The sequence below is a fragment of the Megalops cyprinoides genome, chromosome 19 (genome assembly GCF_013368585.1).
Source record: "Megalops cyprinoides isolate fMegCyp1 chromosome 19, fMegCyp1.pri, whole genome shotgun sequence".
Taxonomy (NCBI): domain Eukaryota; kingdom Metazoa; phylum Chordata; class Actinopteri; order Elopiformes; family Megalopidae; genus Megalops; species Megalops cyprinoides.
In genome coordinates, this window is record NC_050601.1 from 6623460 (window position 1) to 6649848 (window position 26389).

The window sequence follows — 26389 nt, forward strand, 5'->3', positions numbered from 1 at the left end:
CAGCAAGACATGCAACTGACACCCCCCCCCCTAAAAACAAACTTTTTTGAATAGATCCCTCCTCGACAGAGTACCATTCTGTGACAACGGAAGATTAGCATGGCCTACAGCATTTTGCAATCACTGCCTACAGCATCAAAACATTTGTTATTACATAGCTTAGCTACAGTTCCTGCAAATTATCCCAGTATGCGTTTCGTTTTCTAAATGGATCATGTGTGATGTCTGCCAGGCATGCTGGTAGTACAGTGCTGTAATGGGACAGAATAATACACTTGAACAAAAAGATTAATGATCATAGGGCAAGAAGGAGTTAAATGTGCTTTCTGAAGACCTTCCTGTAAGTAAGTGGTTTTAAGCTGACAAGCCACGTCAGTATTAATAGAACTGAAGGACTCAGTTCCTCTTTTTCTCTTATCATTTCATCCATCTGTTTATCTCATCTTTGTTCTCTGCCTTTTTCTTTTACCTCGTGATCTCTCGTTCTCTGTGGTCTTTCAGGGTTGAAACCAGACCGCGATCGAATCGCTTCAGATGAAAAATAGAATTAAAAGCGTATCCACATTGTATGATTTTTAGATGTTTTGAGGCCTGGAACTGAATAGGGAAGTTTGTGTTTCTGCAATGGCATTGTGGGTACATTCCCATGCTCCTGGGTCAGAGCGGTCTGGCATAGATATGGTGTTCTCCACCCTAACTGTCCAGAGAGGTAATTGTGGGAAGTTCTGGTGGGAAACTCAGGTCTCATTAAACAGAGGCCAAGGTTCATGAAAACATATTTAAGATGAAGTACTGTCTGTCACAGGTGGGAGTCGTGTACTATTGAAACCACACTTCTAATACTGCAGACTCCTTATAATGGCTTTTTGCTTGTGTTGTACTATGCCTCACTTGTAAGTCGCTTTGGATAAAAGTGTGTGCCAAATGAATAAATGTAAATGTAAATGTAATGTACTATACAAAATCACACCAATTTTGACATAAATAATACCTGTGCAAATGTTGATGTATTGAAGTCAAATAAGGGTATCGATGCTTTCTATCACTATTTTTCCATCAGTCTGCCTTTGAACTGCTTGTCTGTTGCGAGCTGTACCAGCGATGCCCATTATTTAATTATGGAATTGGAGCAACTGACTGGATAAGAACTGGAATTACGTATTGGCCTACTTGTTAATCATCTTCTGGTGCAAAAAGGATTTCTAATGCTCAGGATATGGAGATCTCCAAAACTAGGAGTGGAGACAATTGAGTGACAGCCAAAATGCCTGTCATACTGGGAGGAGGGCCCACAGCCCAACTACCAGCCCAATCTGTGGCTGGATACCGTAGCCTGAAGGACTGTGAGTGCCCTGTGCTGCAGCACCAATAGTAAATTGAAATCTATATATTAATCACAATAATTAATTAACAATTGTTCAATTTATAGTTTACTGTTGGATGCACCATGTATGGTTGATTATTGTTTTATTGCTTATCGATTTAACCTGTATGTATATGTGTTTTTCTTTTAATTAGTGTGGTCATATTTGATTAATTGCTGTGTTGGTCATCTTGTTGCTTTGGCAACACAGTGACTGTCTGCCCTGTCAATAAAGCACCCTTCAATTGAACTGACAACTTTTCTGAACGCCCCCCCCCCACCCCCCCCCCCCCCCCCCTTCTCTCTCCTATAACTTGTGCTGCCCTCTTTCATTTTCTTGAAGGTGGCCAAACATGCAACTGCTGGGAACCCCCCTCCAGAACCAGAAAGGGCAAGGGAGAGAAACGAAAGAAGCTGGGGGGTGTTAAACTGCATTTACCCTGATGTTAGCTGTATTGACCTGGTGTCACACGAGGAGGTCGTCCTTGGCTGAGAACAGCAGTCAAGATTTACACTTGGCATCAGACAAACACATCAACACTTGCTCTGTAACTTGCATGGTCTTATTAGCTAGTTAACCTCTGCTAACCTTCTGTAACTTACTAAGGCAACAGGTGACATGCAGCCTTGAGCCATTGCTTTCAGACCCCCCCCCCTCCTTTTTATCTCCAGTTCCCTGCATGTGTCATCGCTGTTGGGATGGATTCCCTGTCGTCACCAACCTGCGCAGAAGCAAAAGAAACCAGGCAAGAAACCAGGCTAAAATTCTCAGCTCACTGTTGGATCACGTCCAGACCAGTGGTGTGACTCAGTGTGAAGAGTGCAGCTGACTGTAGCCCCAGTGTTGCTCAAACGTGCACAAGCACACGCACAAAGACACAGACAAACACACAAACACACACACACATACACGTATACAAACAACCACACATATATACACACACCCACACATACACCCACACACACACGCACACACAGACACACACGCACACACACAAACACCCACACACACACAGGAGATGTCACATTCTTCCGGGACCTGAGGGTGGGGGTTGACTCTGTGCTTCCCCTTTGTCACGCTCACTCAATTTCCTCAAAGACGATCTCCCAATAATGACCAATAATTTCAACAGAAAGTCAACTTTAAACCTCAAGGACACGCAGACATATTAGCATTCACTGTTAATATGTACAATTAATATTAACCATTAGAAAGACTAATTACATAAAGGTATGTCACATGCAGTGGGAAGTGTTAAGAACAATACACGTTCCTCTGGGAAAATTGTAGTTCTCAGGCACACAGCTTGGCTTCAGCTAGATAGGTTAAATGGAAAACAGTTTAGGGTACTGTTTGGGTCACTGCACCTGTTAAATTATTTATATATAATGCTTCTGTTCTGTATATATAAGAGTGTGTGTGTGTGTATGAATATATAATTTAAGGAAGACCCACTTAAATAAGTCATTACTTTTACACTGGCAGCTCTAAAATGTTAGAGTAGCTGCACAACATGAAAACCAAGAGCCAACAACAAAGATACGACAATCAGCAGCAGCAGCAGAATCATGAATTCCAGCTTTTGCTGTGTGACATTAAAGACATGCCTCGAATGAATATATCTGATTTTAATCAGATAAATCTATAGTGTTCAATGGCCATGGGGGAGCGTATTGGCATGTATTTTCCCCAAGCCCAGCTCTAATTCTCGGATCAAGAAGTTTTTTTGAAAGTTTCCTCCCAAAAAATAAGTTTTGGAAGAAAAGCACAGGAAACCATTTTCTCCTGCGGATAAAAAGATAAAAAGCATGATTTGTGCCAGAAGTAAAAAGCCAGCATTGATTTAAACTTCTTATTAGGTTTATACGTATGCAATTTAAAGCTCAGATCAGTATCTAGCTTCCTAAGGTGACATTTTAAAATGTGTTCAACAGGATTAGCATCAGGAGTAAAAGCCTGAGGATTGATCACAGATTAATGATGTATGAATGAACACCGTCAATTTGATATTTTCCTCTCCTCTCCTTCCCTCTCCCACACCCAACAGTGCTGTTTTGGATTGAGGCCCACAACCCTTTCTGATCCAGACGTCTGCCCCAGGGCAAACCACTAATGTGATCCTGTGAGCGCTGATGCGTTAAAATGGTATTCTGCACTGCCACCTAGTGACCAAAAACACAAACTGTCGTTCCGAGCGAACGTTGGGCAGGAGAATTTTCAGACAATCACTGCGCAATTAACCAGCCATGACAAACAATCCACGGCTATGATTATCCCATTTGCCACTTCCTTTCTGTGTCAGCTGTGCACAGCATCCCCCCTTCACCCAATCCCCCCCGGGGGGGGGTTTGTTTAAGTAACCTCGGGGGCGGTCCCTTTGTCAGGCTCCAAGTTAAATGTAAGTACCACTATACACACATCAACAGCATCCTTGTCGTTTTCATAGATTTCATAGTAATTCACGTACCTACTGTACAATTTTTTTGGTTCACATTGATGATGAGCAGACAGATAATGATGAGGGAGAGTTTTTCTGGTGCATTGCTAATTCTGTTCCTTCTTTCTCTGTCCATCTGTCTGTCTCTCTCTCTCTCTCTCTCTCTGTTTATCTGTCTCTCTATCTACCTCACACCCTTCCATCCCTTACTCTCCATCTCTGTCCCTCAGCTTCTTCCTCTCCTTCCTTCTCTTTTTCCTCCTTTCTCTCTATCTCTCTTCCCACAACCCCTCCAGCTACCTCTCCCTCCCTCCCTCCTATCTCCCTCTCCTCTTCCCTCTCCCAACTCCCCTCATCCTCCCTCCCTCTCTGTCCTTCCTCCCCCCTCCCTCTCCTGCGATCCCTCCTCCTCTACATCACCCCGGTATCCCCTCCTCTTCTGCTCTGCCGCCCCTCCCTCCCTCCCTTCTCCCTCCTTTATCTCTCTGTCTCTCTCCCTCTTCCCCCTTCAGCTCACCTACAGCGAGGCGCCGCTCTCTCTCTCCTTCTCCCGAGCCGATCCGATCCGACCGTCTCTCCCGGCCCTTCAGGCTCCCGCTAAAGTCTGACTCCACCTGGGGACTCGCACAGAGGTGAGAGAGAGGGGCGGCCGGGCTCTGCCACCCGGAACACCGCGCTGCCGCAGCAGAGAGGCAGGGGGGCAGAAGGGAAGCGTGGGGGGCGGGGGGGGGTATGGGGGGGACCAGGGTGAGGAACAAAGTCAGGACGAAGAGAGAGGGGAAGAGGCGCAGTAGTGCTGGGAAGAGAGGGAGAATCCGCAAGCCGAAACCCGGGAAGGGGGCATGGAGCAAAAGTGGAAAGGAAGATGCAGTAGGGCTGTTTGCGTATCTGTGTGTGTGTGTGTGTGTGTGTGCGTGCGTGTGACAGAGAGAAACCGCATGTCTGGGGAATGGGGCGAGAAGCGGAGTTAAAGCAGAGTGCAGAATTGTTTGATGTATGGGATGCTGCAGGCAGAATCAGAGAGGGAGAAAGAAAGAGAGAGAGGGGGAGAGAGAAGAAAGAAAGAGAGAGGCAGTCAGAGAGGGAGAGAGAGAGAGAGAGAGAGAAAGAGAGAACTAACACAGAGAGATCTCCTCCTTTAAAAGCCCTGTTTGTGGATAAAGCAGTTATGCTCTTATTAAGTTTAGCTGCTGCTGGACTCCATTCAGAAACTGAGAGTGACTCATATGAATGAGAGAGGAGTGTAGCTGGGCTGGATACTCAAAGCGTGGGGCAGCGCACAGATACACAGACATACATAGCCCTGCACACAGAGACAAACTCACACATACATAAAAATGAACGCATGCACACACACCAACACACACTCAGATGCGAAAGGGAGAGAAAGAAGTGCCAGGATTGTGGTAAATTGACACATGTATGCGTTTGCATTTGCGTGTCTGTGAGTGTGTGTGTTGGGAGTGGGTGGGATAAAATGTGTAAAAGAATGGTGGAAAAAATATGTAGTAAGCAACATCTTTGAGCTTGTCACTGGGGTGCTGGCTGTTTTAAGTTTGATTGTGAATCTGGCACTAGGCTGAATGTTGTATCCTTTTGATATGTGCTTTCCCGTTCTTCAGGGAAATCTCATTATTTCAGTATGAATTTAAAAGCTCTGCAAACGGAAATGCATAACCGTCATGAGAAATCATCTTATTTGAATCTGACATTAGTCCGCGTTCAATGCGAGGATGCATGCAGGAGGTTGAATGAGAGAGAAAGGGGGGGGGGGGGGCTCTTCAATGGCCAAGCTGGAGTAAGAGAGAGAGGGAGAGAGAAAGAGAGATGGAGAGGAGAGAAGAAAGAGGGGAAGGAAGGGAAGGGGTAGAGTAAGAGGAAGGAAAAAAGGAAAGATGGAGAAAGAAAGACTGGGAGAATTCGGGGTGCCGCACTTTGAGGAGGACAGGGCAAACAGCGGAACCATGTATAAGGACTGTCATTCACCGCAGTGTTAAAATTCTGTCATGCTTGGCCAGCACTGGTGCCTTGCACGATACCGTGGCCACTGTACCATATGATCACTGCACAGGGACGGCAGTGTGATGCAATAGTACAGAGCAGGGCTCATAACTGACAGGTTGGAGGTTCATTCACAGGTGGGGCACTGCTGCTGTAACCCTTGGGCAAAAGTACTTCATCTGAATTGCAAACTACCCGGCTGTATAAATGGATAGTGCGCACAGATTGTGAACTGCGTGACTCGCTCTGGATAAGTGTGTCCGCTAAAACAAATGCAATGTGTGTGAGCGAATGAGTGCTTGTGTGGGGGTGGGGGAGGGGGGGGGGTGTAAGGGTAAGAGTTTGGGGAGTTGCGCAGAAGCGAATGTTCAGGAGAGCATGAGGAGAACGCTGGCAGAATTAATGAGTTTGTCAGTCAGGATATGGGGTGTTGTTGGACTTCACTTTGGGGGACGTTGGGCTCTGGGGCTGCAGGCCTCTATGTATGTGTTTAACTGTGCCGTACTGTGAGCAGGGTCCACATAGACACTTTCTGACATGACGGTGTGTGCCAGAGCTATTTTCTCTCCTTTTTGGGTGTGTGTGAGGGTGTGTGCCTGTATGTGTTTGTGTGTGTGTGTGTGTGTGTGTGAGTGTGTGTGTGTCTGTGCTCTGTGCCTCTGTCCGTTCTCTCCTGAAAGATGCATTAGCCTGACAGCCAGGCCGCGCCGTAGTTAATGAAGTGATTTTCAGCCTTGAATCAGACAGAGCCAGATTAATGAGAATAGGAACATAGGAAAGCAAGTGGATTATTCATCCACCAGAGATTATCACCCAGCCAGGATGGCAATCCAGTTCACTTTACACCTTACTTTTCTAAAGTGCGTATTCTAAAGTGCATGTCAATATGTGTATGTGTGAGTGCATACATGTATGTGTGTGTGTGTGTGCGTGTGTGTGTGTGTGCGTGTTTGCGTTTGTGCCTTCATGCGTGTTGCGTGTAAATTTTTGTATGCTTACTGTATGCGTACGTGGGGGGGTTTGTGTGTGTATGTCTGTGTGTATATGTGTGTGTGTGTGTGTGTGTGTGAATGTGCGTGTGTGTATGTCCATCCATGCTTGTGAACTGGAACTCGAAATGAAGGTTTATTTGCTCGTGTGGGAGTGTGTAGGTGCTTTTAGATGGTATCAGATAATGATGTACTGGCAGCTGGAAAGTGCCTGTTTGAATGGATGTGGCTGATTATCCACAGGATTGGATGAGGCTGCACTGCCAACACCTGCTGACCAAAAGGACACACGTCCGTATGAGATGTTAAGCATTTCTGGAAGTACAAAACAACAGAATAAACCAAGGAAATTGCACTAAATAAGAATAAAATAAGAACCAATGAATATTTGCTGTTGAACTGCAGTCTTCCCTTGGGAGGGCAAAATATAAAGTAAAAAGGCTCTTTGGTAAAACAGATTAGAGCACAGTTTGCGAAAGTACATGCTGTATTTCTCGATAATTAAATTCCTTCTTTATGACAAATTTTTAAATTGATTTAAAAATGTGATTTACGCATCTTAATTGCCCTCTGTAAAGAGCCTTAATTAGAACACAGATTGCTGTAATGTATAAGAACAGGAAGGGATGTATGTTTTGCTGACATTGTGGATTTCAACCGGAGTGAAACTCGGGTCACGCTGTCAGCGTGCAAAGATTGATTGGTGTTGTCCGACATTCAATGTCAACTCGTTACTGCATGGAGCCATTTTCACTCTCTCCCCCTCTTCTCTCTGTCTCTCTCTCTCTCTCTCTCTCTCTCTCACACACACACACACACACATACACTCTCACACACACACACACACACACACTGCAGTCAGAGTGGAAATGCATTCAGGGCAATTTCAAACATTGCAAGCGTATTTTTTTCCCCCAAAAAAAGTCTACACGGAAGATAAAAAGCTCTGTGCAGCTGAAGAGGCTGGGTCAGGGATCCACCTCCTCTCTGGTGATAATGGATGGCAAAGCTAAGCTTGCACAGGGTGACTAGGCAGGAATTCAGTCAAAATCCAGGGCCACCTGCAATTAAAGCTTGTGCATAATTTTTTTCAATGGCAATTATTTCAGCGTATGAGGTTAAAACACTTCACATTTATCATGTGTCATAAATGCAATGAATTCAGATCTGTTTTAATGTCTGGAGGTGCAAGGAAGCTTGTTAGGTTCTGTTCCATGCAGATTTGTGTCATACTGTACTGTGCAGTAATTACCGTTTGCCTATACCATACTACTGCACACAGACACACCGCATTATACAAACACACACATGCACACAATCATATATACTTCTATGTAATATTCAGAGAACTGGAAAAAAGGTATTTTTGGTAAATATTTCACTGAGGAGTCCACTATTCTATTTTAAGGTGTTGGCGACTTCTAAAGGGCAGGTATTCATAGCCAGGATCAGAAGTCAAAAGGTTCAAATCCAAGAATAGACTGAGTCCAGGTCACAGAGCCGGAGAGGAAGTCGTAGATTCCAATTAGAGATGATGACCTCCTAAATGAGATTGTCAGTGTACATTGAGTCAGCTGGGAAGCTGAGGAAAATGGATTGAAACTTTTTCGTTCATTAAGGATTTCTTTTTTTTGTTATTAATAAATGGGATAAAGTGACCCATTTTAGATTAGAGACATCACTTAAAAATGTCAATCTTTTGGGACAGACGTCAGATTAAGAAGACGCCGCAGAGCATGTTTCTTTTTTAAATGAAGATCAGCCGGTCGACCGAGACCTGCAGAAATTGTTTAACACTTGAACACCGAGGCTCAAAGAGACACTTTGCCGCTGAGATGTCAGGAAGGCTGGGTGCACAAAAACACAGAAACCTAATAAGGTTGAGCAGTGCTCTCTCTTTGTGGCCCACCCCTAAAACCTAGAAAAAGTCTCCTTGCTTGCCAGCAGTGAAGTCATATAGGGACTCGGGGGGCACAGAGTTGTGGGTTCAAATTCTGGACAGGACACTCTTACGCCATTGACCTTGAACCACTTTGGCCGATGCTGCATGTCCACTGATAAGCATGATCAATGCATAACCTGTGAGCTCTGTAAATCATCCCGAAATGAGGGCGGCACAACATGGGGAGCCTGTGCGTCATGTGAAGAATGTCTTTGAACCCGTCCCGTCGAAACGGTACCCATCATTCTCTGCTTCCCGATGTGGAAATGGCCGCATCGATAACATGGCCTATACTCTCGTGTCCTTGAGCGAGGCAGACATCATGGATAGAGGCTCATTCCTGATGTCATTTACACATATTGTATGAGGGTCTGACGGAGGAAGTTAAGGTTATACAATAGCCTGGAGATGGCTGGGTCTCATTAGTAACTACCCTGAGAAACAGGTGAGCTATGTCTAATGTGCTAGTCTAATGCGGCATCTTTTACAATAGTGGATCAATGCCTGTCCAACAGGTAATTGCCATTTTACCAGGACCTCATACACTACTGTACTACAAGACAAGATTTCTGCTCACCTAGAGAGCAGAGAAACGCAGGCCAGAGTAGACAGATGATTCTAGCTGCTTAAATACTCATGCTGTTCTATACAGTATGTAACCATTTTTACCTCAATATCTCCCGTTAAAGAAAAACATCTACAACTCCCTGGGCACTTCTGACCACTCTTTTACTACTGACCTTAAAACAGAGGGCAAATGACTGTGTGCGTGTGTGCGTGTGTGCGTGCGTGTGCGTGCGTGTGTGTGCGTGTGTGTGCGTGTGTGTGGGTGGGGGGGTGGGGGGGGGGGGGTTGTGTGTGTGTGCGTGTGTGCATGTGTGTGCGTGCATGTGTGCGTGTGTGTGCGTGTGTGTGGGTGGGGTGGGGGGGGGGGTTGTGTGTGTATGTTCGCGTGTGTGTCTGCCTGCACGTAACAATAATGACTCTTGATTTACTCCTGAGAAATCAGTGCATTTTCCTGGTGTTCTGTCTCTCCTGGGCTCTGTGCATATTGTAGTTGTATGGGAGCAAGCGACACTGCGGTCGCTTCCGGCTCCATCCGGTCAGTGGGATGTGACCGTGAGCCTCGCTCGTTTGGTAGCCGTGCAAGGACAAGCATTACTGTGGTCACCGCTGGCTGTGCCCAATCAGAGCGTGAGTGTGTGGCCGTCTCTCTGTGCAGCTGTGTGAATGTGAGCCGTGCTGTGGTCGCCTCTGGTCCTGTCCAGTCGGTGGGGTGTGAGTTTGCGTCTGTCTGTGTGCAGCCGTGTGAATGAGAGAGGCGCCGCGGTCGCCTCTGGTTATTTGCTGAACTCCTTGCCATGGTGCAAGGTCAATGGAGGTTTAAGCTCTGCTACAAAGGCTGCTGTCAAACAGCTAAGTGTCTTCCACTGCTGCTGACAAGGCACTGTGGCAAAACACGCTTTCTGCACTATACATATACACACACAGACATGCACACACACCCTGCTGTAAACACAGACACACACACACACACACACACACACACACACACACACACACACACACACACACCCTGCATTCTATGTACGCACACACACATGTGCACACACCCTGCTATCTACATACACACATACATGTACGGGCACATGCACACATACATACAAACACACACACACACACACACACACGCACATGCATGGTCATCTGCACGCACACACACATGCACGGATGCCTGCACATGCGCGCGTGCACACACACACACACACACACACACACACACAATGATTAAATCCTTTCTGAGACTTTGGTCGCGGATATGGGGCATAAAAATGCTAAAAGCATTGAAGTTAATGGTAATTGTGTCTAATTACTACCTCAATTAGTCCATCACTACGAGACCTAATAATCACTACAATAAGGTTAGCTAAATATATACACACAGAACAAGTGAAGAATGAGTCTCCAACATGGAGAAATTGTGCTGCTTTAAAGACCTTGCCCTGCACCCCCCCCAAACACCTCTGGAATATCAAATGAGTTTTTCTCCTTCTTTTTGGCACTCTGAGCCAAGAGCCTGACAGGAATGGGAAATGAAGGAAAATCTCATCCCAGGAAAAGAGAGAAATTCTCAATGAGAGAGATAGAAGGACAGAGTGAGAGTGAGAAAGGAGGAGAGGGAGATGGGAGAAAGAGAGAGAACAAGAGAGACATAGACAGAGAGAGAGAGAGATGGAGACAGGAAGATAGAGAGAGGTAGGGGTAGAAAGAAAAGTAATGGGGGGAAAATAGCAGAGTTTGGTGGATGAAAGAGGGAGAGAAGGAGGATGTTCAACAGAGCAAGGAAAAAATGTAGTGGCCTGCCAGGGCAAAAATAACCATTGCTGTATAACGGAGGTGATAAGGATGGAGTGGACCTCCCAGGTCTTCACACACCGTCCGCTGAGACACGCAACACCGAGGCCCAGTCACTATCAATCCAAATCACCTGCTGCACGCCGAGGACGCAGCTGCCCGCCCAGACCCTTACGAAGGCAAACTTCACCTGCGCCGAGGCGTGACTGAGCGCGTGCATCACCTCCATCAATCACGCTCTGCCAGCTCATGCATCGAGTGGGCGCGAAGATCCTCCCTCCTATGTCATGTGATCTTGCACACAAGGTCACATGGTGCTGGGCACCTTGTAAGCCAGGGTGTAACCCAAAGCTTGCAGGTCTTATGACATCCCCAAGTGGGACATTGCTATTATACCCTTGGCCAAGGCACTTACCCTTAAGCGGCTCTGAAAATGCCCAGCTGTGTAAATGGATAATCTGTATTGTGTAATCGCCTTGGATTTGGCATATGTGAATCGCCTTGGATTTGGCATATGTGCAATGTAGATCTAATATAGACATACAGACAGAGATATCTCACCTTTGGGGGGAAAGGGGATGGTTTTTTGGGTGTGGTGGCTCCACTATTTAAAGGGGGCACATCAGGGTGTTTAGGTTCCAGAGAAGAAGCAGTTATAGTCTCTCTGTACAGGGCGAGTGGCGTTCATGTATAAATGATGCTCTCCTGCCTTTTTCTCTGCACATAAGGCGTGGAGGTGATGTAATGTTTCTGTAACCGGCCTCTGGTGGAAGGGAATGCTTAAACCGTGGTGTAACGGGATGTGGGAGGGTGCACTTTAGTGGGAGGAGTGACTGAGTAGTGATTGAGTCAGGTCTGATCTTCCATTATAGAAGTAGGAGAGACAGAACAGGCCTTGTTGTAGTATGGGAAGAGCAAAGTTTAATATAACAGCAGCGACTGAGGCAGATCAGATCTTGCCCCCTAAAAATGTTTAAAAATTAAAATGTAATATGCTTTATGATGTGTATCAAGTACTTACATGCTGGACTAAGGATACTCATCTGCATTCTGTAAGCCTAGAACTTCTTATAGCCAATGACGGCAGTCAGGACTTTTAATTTAAGTGAATGGACACACGCAAACCCCTTTTGAAAAAAGCTATTTCTCTGAATACACAGTAGTTTTCTGATCAATTCCAGATGCCAAGAGTGTCATAGACACTCTCAGGAACATTATCAAGGTGCATTTCATGCATGATGAGGCTTTATTGTTCAAAGAAAGGTTTTAAACAATGTGTGCATGTATATATAAAAGCTTTGACCTTTACCTTTGACCCCTGTGACTGGTTCCAGGGAAACGGTGAGGATAACATTTGCCTTGTTTAATCATTCTCCATGCCTAATTGGCCATGGTAGAGACTGGAGATTGAAAACATTTCCAGAGATCCTGGGACCTTTACCTTTGACCAAGTGCCCTGAAAAGGTTTTTTAGGAGGAGTACGGTATTTGTGTGAAAAATCGAGTTGTCAGAACTTATTTGTCAGATATTATTTGTAAAAAAAATGACAGTACTGCAGACGTCTAGAAGGATGTCCTGGAACACTCTCTGTTTTTGCCCTTTTTATCTGCTGGCTGTTAAAATAAGTTGTTCCAATATATCCAGGCATACCTTGGTAGAAAATGTGTGTTTTTAAGGAGTCTCACTTATTCTCTGAATTTACAGCACAACTGGGAGTTTCCCCTCGAGCATAAAACAGTGCAGCCCAATGTCAAACATTATAGGCGACGTGAGGCACTGGAACAGGATCAAGATTCCGCAAATTCTTCACGTCGTGTAATTAAAAGTCGGGATACTGTGCCAAAGTGCTTCCAGTCTGCGCAGTTATTATTCAATTTGCTACACCTGGGATGGGAGAGCATGCCAAAGTGGCAGGGTGGCATTAATGGAATGAGGGCTGGAGAGAGAGAGGGAAAGAGAGGGAGCAGGAGAGAGACAGAGAGAGAGAGAGTGAGAGAGAGAGAGAGAGAGAGAGAGAGAGAGAGATGAATGGAGGGAGACAGGCGAAGGGGTGCGTTAAAGCCTTAGCTTGTCGTAAAAGAATTATGGACCCCCCCCCTCCCTTTCCCAAAATCCCCCCCCCCCCCCCCCCCCAAAAAAAAGAAAGAAATTGAATTCACATCTTCTAAAAAAAGACCAATGGACTTGGGAGGGATGAATGAGAAAAAGAGAACAGAGAGAGGGAGATAGAAATAGAGTCCACTGAGGACAGGCTGTGCTGAAATTGTGATCTACAGGAGGCTGAGACAAAGCTGCATATTATCATAAAAGCATGAAGCTCCGCGACTTTCGCTGCCTCTGAATCAATTCATTTGTCGACATTTTCTCAGTGTCCCGGACACGGAGATAATGCCTTTCCTCCTGGGAGAAGAGAGGTGGCGGTACGCCATGTAAAAACTCCAACGTGTCACACCGCCACCTATTTCACCACCGTGATATGCATTAAAATAAAACAGCAAAAAAGGCCTAGGAAACTAGTTTGCGTAAAGAGCAGAGTATATTATAATAATATTATCAGAAATTATATCAGTTACAGAAATTATATACTGCCACTTTCATGAGTTTTATGAATACACTGTATTTTCATCTGATAACACATCCTACACTGAAGGCAAATATATTCCAAGGTGACAATAACTTGGAATTCTGTTATGCACCATGTAATTTACTTGTCTACTTGTTTTGTTGACCTATTAGTCGTTGCATTTTGAATTTCATATTTTACCACGTATTGACATAGACTTCCTCTTCATATGGAATCTCACACTAAATTTTGTCAACTTTGCAAAAATGTTTCTCAAAATTGGTTGACATCTATGTTTTAAGAAAACCATTTGTTCCACCTTGCTTGTCAGAAAAAAATCGCTGACATTCATTTATGCGCTTTTTAGCTGCCGAGATCCTCTGAGCAAAACAACTGAATTTCCGGGGTGCCGGTAAAGCAACTTGAATCAAATCTAACAGGGGGAAAAAAAAAGCAGCACCACTTCGTAGCTCCAAGTTTTTGGCGACTCTGAGACCCGCCCATCAGCGCGGAAAAAGACAGAGAAGGAGATTGAAATTCAGAACAGGACCGGCAATGAAAGTGCCCTGTCATACAGGTATAGTGTTCCATTTCCCAGGCCTGACTCCAGCTGTAGTCTGACAGGCGGAATGAGAGAGGGAGATGATGATGATGAGGAAGGAGCATTCAGCTGTCATCGCCTCGCGCACCAGGGCTCCCGCTCTCCTCCCAGTCTTCTTGTCTCTGAGGGGGGGTGGGGATGTGTGTGTGTGTGTGTGTGTGTGTGTGTGCGTGTGTGTGGTGGTGGGGGGTTCAACAATACCTCCAAGAGCAGGTTTCTCATCTGAATTGTGTCTCGTTTTTTTCCCCCGGGGCATTCCTTCAGACGCCGGCCTTAATTACACCCCCTGTCCCTCCCGCATCGCTCCCTGTCAAATCCAATTCTGATTCAAAGTGCTCTATTGGCAGGGCCGCTTCAAGTACTACCAAATCGATGCTGGCAATGTCAAAGCATCGCGGGGAGTTCCGATACATAGGTGGACAGTGAATGGAATCAGTGACGGTTGTGGCAACTAAATGAATAATGATCTGCACTGGCGCAGTGAGAAAGATGCTCGGGGAAATCAAAACACCTTTTTCTTTCTCTCCCCCCCCCCTCTCTCCCCCTGTTTGATCTCTCTGTCTCTCTCTCTCTCTCTCTGTTCCTGTCTATTGACTGTCTTTCTTGTCCTCTATTTTTTCCCATCCTTATTGGTTACACAAGCAACAGGAGGACAGGATCTTAAGAAATAGTTTTTCACTGTTGTCAAGATTCATTCAGACCATAAAAAAATAATGGGGCTAAAAATAAATGAGTCTCCAGCATTTGTATAAATGTTTAATACACGCACTGTTCACACCCACACAAAAGAATCACTTACAGTATTGTTCTCAGGCAAGGAAATATCTGCAGTTGGTATTTATAGTAAAGGCAAAGCTGGTTGCAACCCTATACTTTCTCTGGGTCATTAGCGGAGGGATACACTTGGGAAACTGCACAAACCACCCATCTCTCTGTCTGTCTCTCTTGCTCTCTTTCCCCACCCCACCCCCTCTCTAAACACCAGTCACTGGGTTTCACACCTCCATCTGCTAGTGTCCTGATTCTCTGTGAACTATTCAGTAACATCTCTGTCTGTCCAGGCTGGTTTGAGAACGTCTGTCTGTTCTGTTCAATTCAATTTGACTCAGTTTAGTTCAGTTCAATTCAAAGGTGCTTTATTGACATGACAAACAAAAGCAGTGCTGGCAAAAGCAGTAAAGAACAATATTAAATGTAGGTACATCTGTGTAGAGTAAAAGAAAAAATATGCACACATCGAGACCACAGATTAAGCTGCTGAGGGGGCTGTGGGCCCGTCTCCTAGCATGACTGACATTTTTTTTTTTCTGTGTCATTCATCTTTCTGAAATGGGGGAGGACAGTTGTAATCTTTTTGCCCTTGCTCGGGAGTATTTATGACATTATAAAAGAACATGGGGTGTCTGTCTTGACCTCTGATTTGTCTCAGTGATCACGCCTGTCTTCCCTGGCTGTGTTACTCTCCCTCCAAGGTCTCGGGCCTCCGTATTCTCACTGGACAGAAGCCCACTGGCTCTTCTCTTGCAGTCCTCCCCCTTTTCATTTTCCGCATCTCTGACTGTACGTGTCACTAGAGGCCCAGCTTTTCCCCCTGCTGCTGTCCATTACGTTGTCTTAGTAATACTTCTGCAGTACATTATTGCCATTTAGCAAGCGCTCTTATCCAGAGCGACTTACATAGCGACTTATCCATTTATACAGCTGGATATTTACTGAGGCAATTCTGGGTTAAGTACTTTTCCCAAGGGTACAACAGCTGTGCCCCAGAGGGGAATCGAACCGGCAACTTTTCGGTTACAAGTCCTCTTCCTTACCACTATGCTACACTTCTGCCTGCATTTGGCAGTGTGGTGCAGTGGTAAGGAGGAGGGCTCACTTCTATCCATGAGTGCAGGTATGTTGAGTGCTTATCGTCTTGAGCTGGTGGCTACCTGACATCACACTATGTGACCGAACACTAAGCAAATGACATCACACACTGGCTGAACTGATCCGAACAAATTGCATTACATACTGAATTATCCACACTGGATAATACAACCAGGTGATATAGCATTAGGTGAGCTAATGCAAGCAGATGACATCACGCTGGGTGAATTGATACAAACAGATGACGTCACACTCAGATGACATCACAATGGGTGAATTGATACAAACAGATGACATCACACTCAGATGACATCACACTGGGTGAATTGATACAAACAGATGACATCACACTCAGATGACATCACACTGGGTGAATTGATACAAACAGATGACGTCACACTGCTTGTGCAAATACAAGCACAGTGCTGATTCATGCTCCCTGTGCTCTCCTGTCCAGCCTGCCTGTGTGTCCGTCTGTGTTAGCAGTGCGTTTCTCTCTGCAGATCTCAGTTTCCTGTAGCTGTTTTTTGCCGCTGCGTCTCTCACGCCGAAATGGTGCTGGGGCCTCTCTCTCTCTCTCTCGGCAGTTTGTCTTCTTGAAAGGTTAGATTATTACCGTGGTAATGAAAGGGAAGAGGCCCCTTTTCATTTAGGATACGGTTGCAATGCCCATTTGAGACATCCATTCCGGCTCCGGCTCTGCCAGGCAGCCCTCTCCTCGCTCTGTTATTCACGGCCTCGTTTATCTCTCTCTCTCTTTCTCTCTCTCTCTCTCTCTCTCTCCATCACTCCCTCTGGTCTGTCTCTTTATCTCTCACAGAATCTGTGCCTACGAGTCTCTTTATTCTTGCCTATTCCAAAGACTCTGTGCTTCTCTGTGTCTCGCGTGTCTCTCCGTCTCTATTTCTGTCTCACTTTTTCCTCGCGTTTTATTTTTCCTTTCATCTGTCTCGATCTCTCTTTCTCCCCTGTCTCTGTGTGTGGAAACTGCTGACACTCAGAAATGTAATAGTTGAGGGGAAATAAAACGATCCTTCCTCCTCTCACAGGCCACAGTGTGTGTGTGCGCGCAATACCAATAGCTACCACTAGGTGGTAGAGAGTCAGCATGTTGGTAGAGAGTCGGCATTTCTGAACTGACAGGACTGATAAAGGAAATTTTATTTAAATCGTTTATCATTGTGTGCTTATGCGTCTGTGAATCTCTGTCTCTCTGTGCTCTTGTAGGCATTTGGACATAGCTTTTCTTGATTCTGAGGAGAAAACAGAGACAAAAACACAAAAAGGAGAAGAAGTAGCATGTCAGTGCAAGACAAATGGGAACATCTAACAGACGCGGGACTGTACTGTATAGTGTTTTGCTGCAATGTTGATATTTTCTCATATTGTCTGTGAAACCTACATCTATCCAGCTCACTAAAAGCTGTTGGATTCAGAGGATCCCTTGAGACTGTGTGTATATTAGCTGAGCTCAGGGGTTTAGCATATATATATACTCCTTCCCCTTTCTGCTGGATCCCCTTATATTCTTCTTACATTCCTGTAAACCCCTCTGTCTTTCATCCACCTCTTTCCTTGCCCTCGTCTGATTCAGTAAGCCCCCACTTCTCTCTGAAGAGAAATGTATGTCGTGAACTGAATTCTGAGACACTGTTTCATAGTTTACATACTTCACTCTATTGACCTAGAAACTAATGAAGAGAAATCTTCACATCTACGAAGTGCTGTAGGACTGCTTCACGTCTCACACTTTTTCTCTCTTTCCCTCTTGTTCTCTCTCTCTCTCTCTCTCTCTCTCTCTCTCTCTCTCTCTCTCTCTCTCTGTCTCTGTCTCTCTCTCACACACACACACACACACACACACACACCTGCACTCACACAGGCACACGTACAATGGAAATACTCACATACATGCATATATGTAAGATGACACTTGTGATCACTAGGTCACAATGAAGGATCTGCATTCTGTGCTATTTGTTTCAGTTTTACCGAGATGGAAATCCATGGAATGTAAATGTGATGTCATAGTGGGGGATCCTCCTCCCTAACATGCTAAACCATACATGATACCAGAAGCTACAGCATGTGGGGTAAACCACACATCCATGAAATGCTGTAAACACACGTTTATACATAATTCAAACCAAGTACATCTAGAAATTCACTCGTAATTTTGACACCAATATGCATGATTGAGCAGGCACATTGGAAACACACATATCATCCTTCATATATTGTCTTACAGACCTGTGTTAAAAAATGAAGTAAAAAAAAATGCATAGTTAGAAGGCATTAGGTTTCATTATTCCAACTTTAAAAACCACAAGCCGCCAAGTGAACACATGTCTATCTCGGATTTCAATGCAACACTCAAGAGCCAATGAGCTGGAAGGTGCCTCTTACTTCTATAGATTTATTGTCAGATCATGTGACCATCTGCAGCACGCAAAAGACTTGCTTGTATTACAGAAATACAATCTTTATTGCTTGACTGGACAAAATGCTAGAGAAAGATAAGACATTTTCAGCTGTGCCGCTCACTGCCAAAGTTCACATATCGTGCGTCACATTAACCGGATGAGCGTGATTGTCCTTTGAAATCTGATGTATGACTTATCATAAGAGATATCATCAAGATATTATCTACATGTATATTAGCAGTAAAGTTTAACTACAAAAGATACATTTTGTGCCCTGAAATATGTTTGAAAAGTAGAAGAATATCAGGACTAAATTAAAATATTCAGCAACATCAACACCTCATTTTGTTGTAGATTTCTTATACACATGTACTGATGCATATAGGTGAATCATGTTTGTATTTTTATTTTTCTCCTCATTCATAGCTGCAATATGCTCGTGTTGTAAAAAATCATGTATTCTAAGTGATTGAACAGCAAGAATGTGTTCTAGAGGTTTAGGGTACTTGACTTATAATCAATGAGTACAGTTGTACCCTTGAGCAAGGTACATAAGCTGAATTTCTTTATGCATGGATGGCCGCTATGTAAAAAAAAAATGCAACCCAGTGCAAGACATATTTGATAAGGGCATCTCATAAGAGCATAATTATGGGCTGCAGTGGTTGCTGGGTAAATTCCCTTGTGGGGCACTGCTGTTGTACCCTTGAACAAAAACTGCTTTAGTAAAATGTCCAGTGGTACAAAATGGACGACACGTAAACTGCGGGAGCAGATCTGGATAGGAGGACCTGCCGAGCAAATAATGTAACGTAATGTAATAATTATGTCGCTCCAACCCCAGCTCACGCTGCAGTTTTCAGCAGACCCTGTGACGGGGGGGACAGATGTATCTGGGCAGGGTGACAACCTACCATCGGCAGTGATTTTTGCTGTGAGCTGATTAGATGCAAGTGCAGACCGCTGGCGGTGGCTTAAGTGTGCCCTGGCGCGGTCCCTCTGTCCGCTCCCGGCCAGCTCCAAGCGGTCTGAAAGTGACACCAGACGCGCGCGGAGATTAATCTGGCCCCTGGCCTCTGCTGCCATCAGGGAGATGAAAGGGTGATAAATTTAGTCCCGGGATGAAAAAGCGGAGGGGTGCAGAAGGAGGGGTGGGTGGGTACGGCCATAAAAGGGAGGTGGCCGGTCGTTCTGACAGGAGAGAGGGGAAGAGCTAGGGGAGAAGGAGAGGGAGAGGAGGACAGAGAGGAGGTCGTTCGAAAGGGAGAGGGGTGGAGGAGGAAAGGAGGAAGGAAATGGAAAGTGAGGGGCAATAATGGAAGTAAAAAAAAATGTGGAGTAATGAAAGTTGTGAAGGACAGCATGTGGGATGGAGCTACGGGAGAGAAAGACAGAAGGCAGATGGACAGAATAGGAAATAGGGATGAAGGGGTATTGGAGTGAGAAACAGATTAACAGGAAGAGAGGAACCTAAAGAGAGAAATATTGGATGGAGAGGTGAACATGTGAGCGCAGTGTCCTACCCTTTAGGCCTGGTTTACTTTTTAAACATATATAGAGAAGTGTACCATGTACAGAGAAGTATATCACATATGCAGCTATGTAGCTGGTAGGTGAAAATTTTTTACACAAATGCAGTGAGTTGCTGTTCAGTCCCTATATCTGATTTTCATGCCAAGTCACTTCTGTCTTTCAAACCATGCCACCTGACAGTCTTCACAACCATTTCCACACACTCCCTTTCCCAACTGAGGTGGACAGTAACCTTCTTTTACATACATTTTATTCAGAGTCGTAAATCATTAATATTATCGCGTACATCGTTTTTAACAGCTGTATTACATGACTGCATAAATTGATGACTGATTCCAGTGAAGTGCACTACTTGAGATTCCTATCGCGTTTCTCATTAGCTGATGAGGGTCATTTGGAGTGCTCTTGTAAGACCCAGCAGGGCTCTTTGTCTTATTGCTGCAGAAATTAGAGATATAAATAGAAAGAAAATTGCCATCTCAAAGTTAGCTGCCTACTCCCCGACTTTAAAATCAATAAACAGTAGCCACACCCACTTGTGATTTCGCCAGTGTAAGGTTGTAATTTCTTTTATGCTTTGCCACAAAGGGTGGGCAGTGTGACAGCAATGTATTGTAAACATTGCGTGTGAATATATGTGTGTGGCTCTGTGTGCATATACTGTAGATGTGTGTGTGTGTGTGTGTGTGTCATGTTCATACAACATGAACATGAATGAATAGGCTCTATTTCTGGTACAGAACATATGCTTATGAGCACTGACTGTGGAGGGGTGATTATATCAGTGTGAATGGCATAGTGGAGAGAGAAGGAGTCAGTGGAGCGAGAAGAGGTTAAGGAAGCTCTGAATGTTCCTTTTTTAATTGGGCTCATAAGAATTTCTTGCATACATTTTTATACACATGGTCATTATTTTTATGCAGCACACACAATGTTTGCGGCCTGTACATTTGTTGACTTTTCAGGTCAATGGAATGAAGTGTACTAACCAATAGTGTCATAACTAACCAGTAACAATGTAACAACAGTTAATAAGCTGATACCCTCTCAGTGAAAACAAAATAACTGACATATGATGTGATAAATTAGCTTAAAACAGTAAATCAACCACATAACTCTTTTAAATTACATACTGGGTTTGTTATTGTGTTATTGGCTGGATCTTTGGAATGTAAAACGAGACAGAGTCAGAGTCCAATTTATTGCTGGTTCAAAGAAAAAAGTTTTATTTGATTAGGCCCATCTTCTCTTGAGATGTTTCTAATGTCCCATCATTTTCTGTCTTCATCTGTACCATGCAGGTCTCCTGTGATTCCTAAATAATGCAGCCAGATGAATGTGGTCATTTTTCACGTCGTTCAGAGATTCTGCAGGCTCTGAGGAGGCCTGTGGGGCACAGACCAAAACATTCAGGCAGTGCAGTAAAAGATATGACTAAAACCCACTTCTTAATAAGTCCAATAACACTGCAATATGATAGTTTGCGCCACAGATGCCCAATGAAAGCAACAGCAGTATGGGTTAATGGAACCCTGCTCCCAGTCTGAAAGACTGGATGGCTGCTAATGATATGACAGAAAATGTTGCGAAGAGTGACTTTCAAATAAGAACTCCAAGAAACTCTCTAGGCTGCACCGTTTGGAGTTTCTCCTCTTGTGTTGCATTGTTTAATCCATGTATCAGCTTCTCACAATATATTAAATTTTTATTACAGGGTACCAAGTGCATCCTGGGAGATTTACAGCAGTACAATACTTTACCTCATGGTAACACCATGATGGAGGTGTTATAGGTTGAATGCTGAAAAAGTCACATATGGTTTTGTTCTGCATGTTTTTGCTTGTGGTTGTTGTTTCAGTGGTTCTGTGGACCAAATGATAAAAGAACATAAAGATATCTGTGAGAGTTTTTTGCATTTGGTTTATAGCTAGCTATACTGTTAATAGTCTCAGAGATGGAACACTCACCACACTATGTCCAAAAGAATCACATTTGGTAAACTGATGAAGTAACAGTAACATGAATAAAATGAACGTGTCATAGCATTAACTGTCCATGCCCAACAAATATCTGAGTTGCATTTAATAATATAACTTCTATAAATCTTTTCACTGTTAACCAGAATAGCTGCTTGCTGTTTTGGAAGACCCAGGGCTTCTCTCTGGTGGGATGAAAGTAATTTTAAGCTATTGGAAAATTTCAGTAAATGTTTGAACATGACCCCATGGAACACATTTAGATGGCAAGACTAAAGACAAATCAAGTGAATGGCTTTCATAAAGAATCTGTTTTTATTAAGGCTTGATGCACATGACCGAGCACTCACCATGGGTTTATGTTATTATAGAAATATCCTTGATGTCTCTGGTGCCTTTGGTGTATACGGTGCATAATACTGCAGATTGAGTCCTTGCAGGCGTATAAAAACTCCAGCACATTGGAGAGTGTACAAAATACCTTGCAAAATAGTCTTCCCTGATTCACATACCATGTATTCAAATACTGAGCTGTTTGCTGTCTGAAATGCACACATGAGCACAAACACACAGACACACAGTGTGGCAGAAATTCACACAGACACACTCCTCTTCGATCTCTTCCTCTTCTCACCCCTGTTGATGGTCCCCCAGTCCATCAATCCAAAGTCTATTTTAAGTTGAATGAGGGGAATTAACATTATTATGCAGACCAGCACACACACACACACACACAGAGTACATGCTGCAGTGAGCACATCACCCCCACTGTCGGCCTCTCTAGGTTTACAAGGCTGTGTGCGAATTCCTGCAAACTGCGAGAAAATAGAAAATCACCTTGAATGACCAACCAGTGCTGTGCACTGCTGCTCCGGCAAATTGCTGATGCCCTCTCTCTGGGGCTTCACTCCAGTTAACCTCGCTGAGCTCTGCTGCCAGTCAGCGCCGAGTCCAGGAGCACAAATTCGAGCCGCTATCCTCTCTGACCTAGAGGGGTGCTGTGAATGCGGGCTTCATCAACCTCAGCGAGTAAAATGATAGATATGTTAAACGATCTTAGCGGATCATCAGTGCTTCGCAATCTCCGATCCGCCTGCTAATTTCTTGCTCACACAGCTGTCCTGGTTCCTGACGTCTCCCTTGTCAGACGTAGCCCGAAAAACGAAGGGCTTCTGAAGAGGCTGACTTAAAACGCTTTGGTGAACTTGGCCGAGAGGAAAGACACAGCCCTGGCTTTGCAAACTGCAAACCTAAAGAGGCAGACTCTGCAGACTTCTCCCTTGACTGACATATTTCAGGTGTTGCACTATTCAAAGACAAAGGGGACATTGCTGAGTGGTAGCCTGAACAGGATAACTGCATTGATTAGGATTACTCTTAACAAAAAAAATAGTCATCAGGGTATTAAACAGGGGAAGTCTCCCCCTTCCCCCCTGCTCACCCCTTCAGCTTTACCTCTGTCTTAGTTTTACCATTTATAACCATTTATAATAGCCTGTAGAGTGTCTTATCATCCCTCTCGCCACTATTGTATTCCGTTATGTAGCTTATCCCCACTCACCCAGTCTCCCTCATCCCCTCCTTACCTCTCTTTCTTCCTTCTCCACCTGTCCATCCCTCTAGCTGCTGAGATGGCAATGAAGGACATTCTGAAAGCTGATGACATCCAGAAGGCCCTGGATGCATTCAAAGGTGAGAAGGTTCTGTCCATTTCCCCTCCTCACACACGAGGATCAGCAGTGTTTTTGATCTCAACAAACCCGTTCGTACATTGTGAAAGAAACTCTGTTAAGCTGTCCCTTCGCTGTATAGATATTGTATTTCCCGGATCGCTGCGTTTAGTTTTTTGGTTCGCCTCCTCAAACTCAGTTACCTTGGTGCAGTGCCAGGGCTGGCAGCTCCAGTCGTCATGGTTTTTTGTCCTCAGTCATCTCTTAATTGCCTCTTTGCAGAAGTGAACTCATTAAAGTGGAGTTACCTCCCGTAGTGTTCCGAGTATAAATTGGTTGCTAATTTAAAGTTAAAATCTAAAACCTGCAGGACTCCCATTAGTGCAGGAGGCACATTACATCAAATACAACAGAAGTATAACAAGGTGAAGTTTCTATTTAAACCAACCGATGTGTAATGAGCAAAGGAGGAAACAGAGGTCTGAAGTTATATTTGTCCAGACTCTATCATACTAATTCAGGATGTGAAAAATTACAGTGTTTTTTTTTTTTTGTTTCCCGAGGGGTTACAAGTAGAGCATATTAAAGATGAAAGAGTGTTAAAGATTTCATTTTTCTGATGTTGTAGAAGGAACCAGTATGGCAGTAGGTTTGGTGTTGCAATTTGGCCCTCTGTGGTTCTTCTACCAACTCAGCATCCTGTGCAGGTCTCAATGGGATCCTTACTCACCAACTGGTATTTCTTTGTCTATAAAGTGTCTGCTCTGTTTTCCCACATGTACCTGGCCCCCTCCCTTCCTATTACGCAGCTGCAGACTCCTTTGATCATAAGAGGTTCTTTGCCATGGTGGGTCTTAAGACCAAGCCCGACGACGATGTGAAGAAGGTCTTTCTACTTCTGGATGTGGATAACAGCGGATTCATCGAGGAGGAGGAGCTTAAGTAAGTGATGCAGAAGAAAACTCCTCCCTCCCCAGGGCTGAGATGTCATACGCAGAGAAGCAGCTGGGTATTGTGGGTAAAAACACCATGGAAAGCTCTGTAACCACACCACGTAGGAGGGAGACAGACTTGCACTGTAAACACCCTCTAAAAAATCCAATATAGTAAATATTATAATCAAAACACACTGTAACCTCTACACTATAACTATATAAACACACATTCTCCTCTGGATATCACCTCTCCCTGCCCCTCCACCCCTTCCCCCCTCTTCCTATTTTTGCTAGGTTTGTGCTGAAGGGATTTGCCACGGATGGACGCGACCTGACTGATAAGGAAACGAAAACCTTTTTAGAAGCAGCAGACAAGGATGGAGATGGCAAAATTGGGATGGAAGGTAGGGATTCCACCCTAAACCTAAATTTAAATTTAAATACACATCCTCTTGTGTCCACCTGAATCTACTGAATTGCTTCTGGCAAAACAAATGCATTTGTGCTGTGAATGAAAGCTCATTTTAATTTCATTAGTGCTTGTCATCTCAGCGATAATTGTCTGTTGGCTTACACTAATATTCTGATGTGCATGTGTGTATGTGGGTGTGTGTGTGTGCTGTGTTCAGAAAACACAATGAAATAGCAGCAACCAATTTTATTTTAACACAATATTTTCATTATAATAACTGACATAACAATCATCAGAATATTTGCTCAATGCAACAGCATCTTCTCTTATCTATATATATTTAAAGGGAAAAAGTAATGTGTAATTATGGTACCCAGATAACTCCACAATCTCCTTTGGAGTAGGTCTGGATATTTTTAGTATCCCCAACTACAAACAAAATAAATAAATAAAAATTTGAAAGGCAATTTAGAAATTTAGGAGGACAAAGGATATCTGAGAAGGCCTAACATTCATTTTGCTTCTTCAGGTTTTTGCTTATCTTCAAATGTATGAAAATTGCAAATCATTTGTCCATTTTCTCCCCTGGTGATAGACCGAGCGAATAGTGGTAACATAAAAAAACGAGAACTGAATATTCACTCACTTGGGGCTTTGAATATCTAGCTGGATTTTTTGCCTTCTAGTGGTAAAAGGAGGTACTGTCTCCTACTTTGGGTGGAGCCATTCAGTGAGGGAGTTAGTGAGTGTTTCTTCTGTTTCCTCCAATCACAGCAGTTAAACTGTAACCCCGCGCAGTCACTGTGGTTTATCCTGCCTCCAAAAATACTATTCAACTCAGAGGAAACATCACACGCCAGACCAACTCCAAAGTATCAAAGGAATTGTGGTGCATCCTGGGTCTATAATTCACCAGGTCTTACGAAATGAGTAAACTCTCCGATAGTTAGTTTAAATCTGTCTTCTGTACTCTTTCTCTTGCAGAGTTTATTGCCTTGGTGCGCGAGTGATAGACACACCCCAGACTAAGTAGAGCTCCGCCCCTCTCCCCAACCTTGCACAGTCGTCCCTTACTGACCCACCCCCCGCCTCCCTCCCTCCACCCCTCCACTCTCACTGATGCCCAGCTCTCTGCACTAAAAAACACTGGACTAGAGGGAGTAGAGAGCAGAGGCCTTTTTATTTCCATTTTTATACAAGCATTCCTATATTTACATATCAGTTTGTTTCTCTGTATCAATTTTTTTTTTGTCTGCAGGTTTTAAAAAAATCATGTAGGTATATAAAAAAAAAACATGTCCACCTCCCCTCTTTATTTA

At 44.2% G+C, this 26389-nt stretch overlaps 1 protein-coding gene across 2 annotated transcripts; it reads left to right on the top strand.

Annotated features, from left to right (window-relative positions):
* The first annotated feature begins 4296 nt into the window (after positions 1 to 4296).
* Positions 4297 to 26158, top strand: pvalb6 (parvalbumin 6). Of its 2 annotated transcripts, none has more exons than XM_036553110.1 (5): positions 4297 to 4433; positions 23677 to 23745; positions 24533 to 24665; positions 24953 to 25062; positions 26055 to 26158. In XM_036553110.1, the coding sequence occupies exons 2-5, from the start codon at positions 23685 to 23687 to the stop codon at positions 26078 to 26080; spliced, it is 330 nt and encodes a 109-aa protein (XP_036409003.1). In that variant the 5' UTR covers positions 4297 to 4433; positions 23677 to 23684; the 3' UTR covers positions 26081 to 26158. The 2 variants fall into 2 exon arrangements, with proteins under 2 accessions (XP_036409003.1, XP_036409002.1); XM_036553109.1 differs by lacking the exon at positions 4297 to 4433 and adding an exon at positions 4609 to 4671.
* The last annotated feature ends 231 nt before the right edge of the window (positions 26159 to 26389 follow it).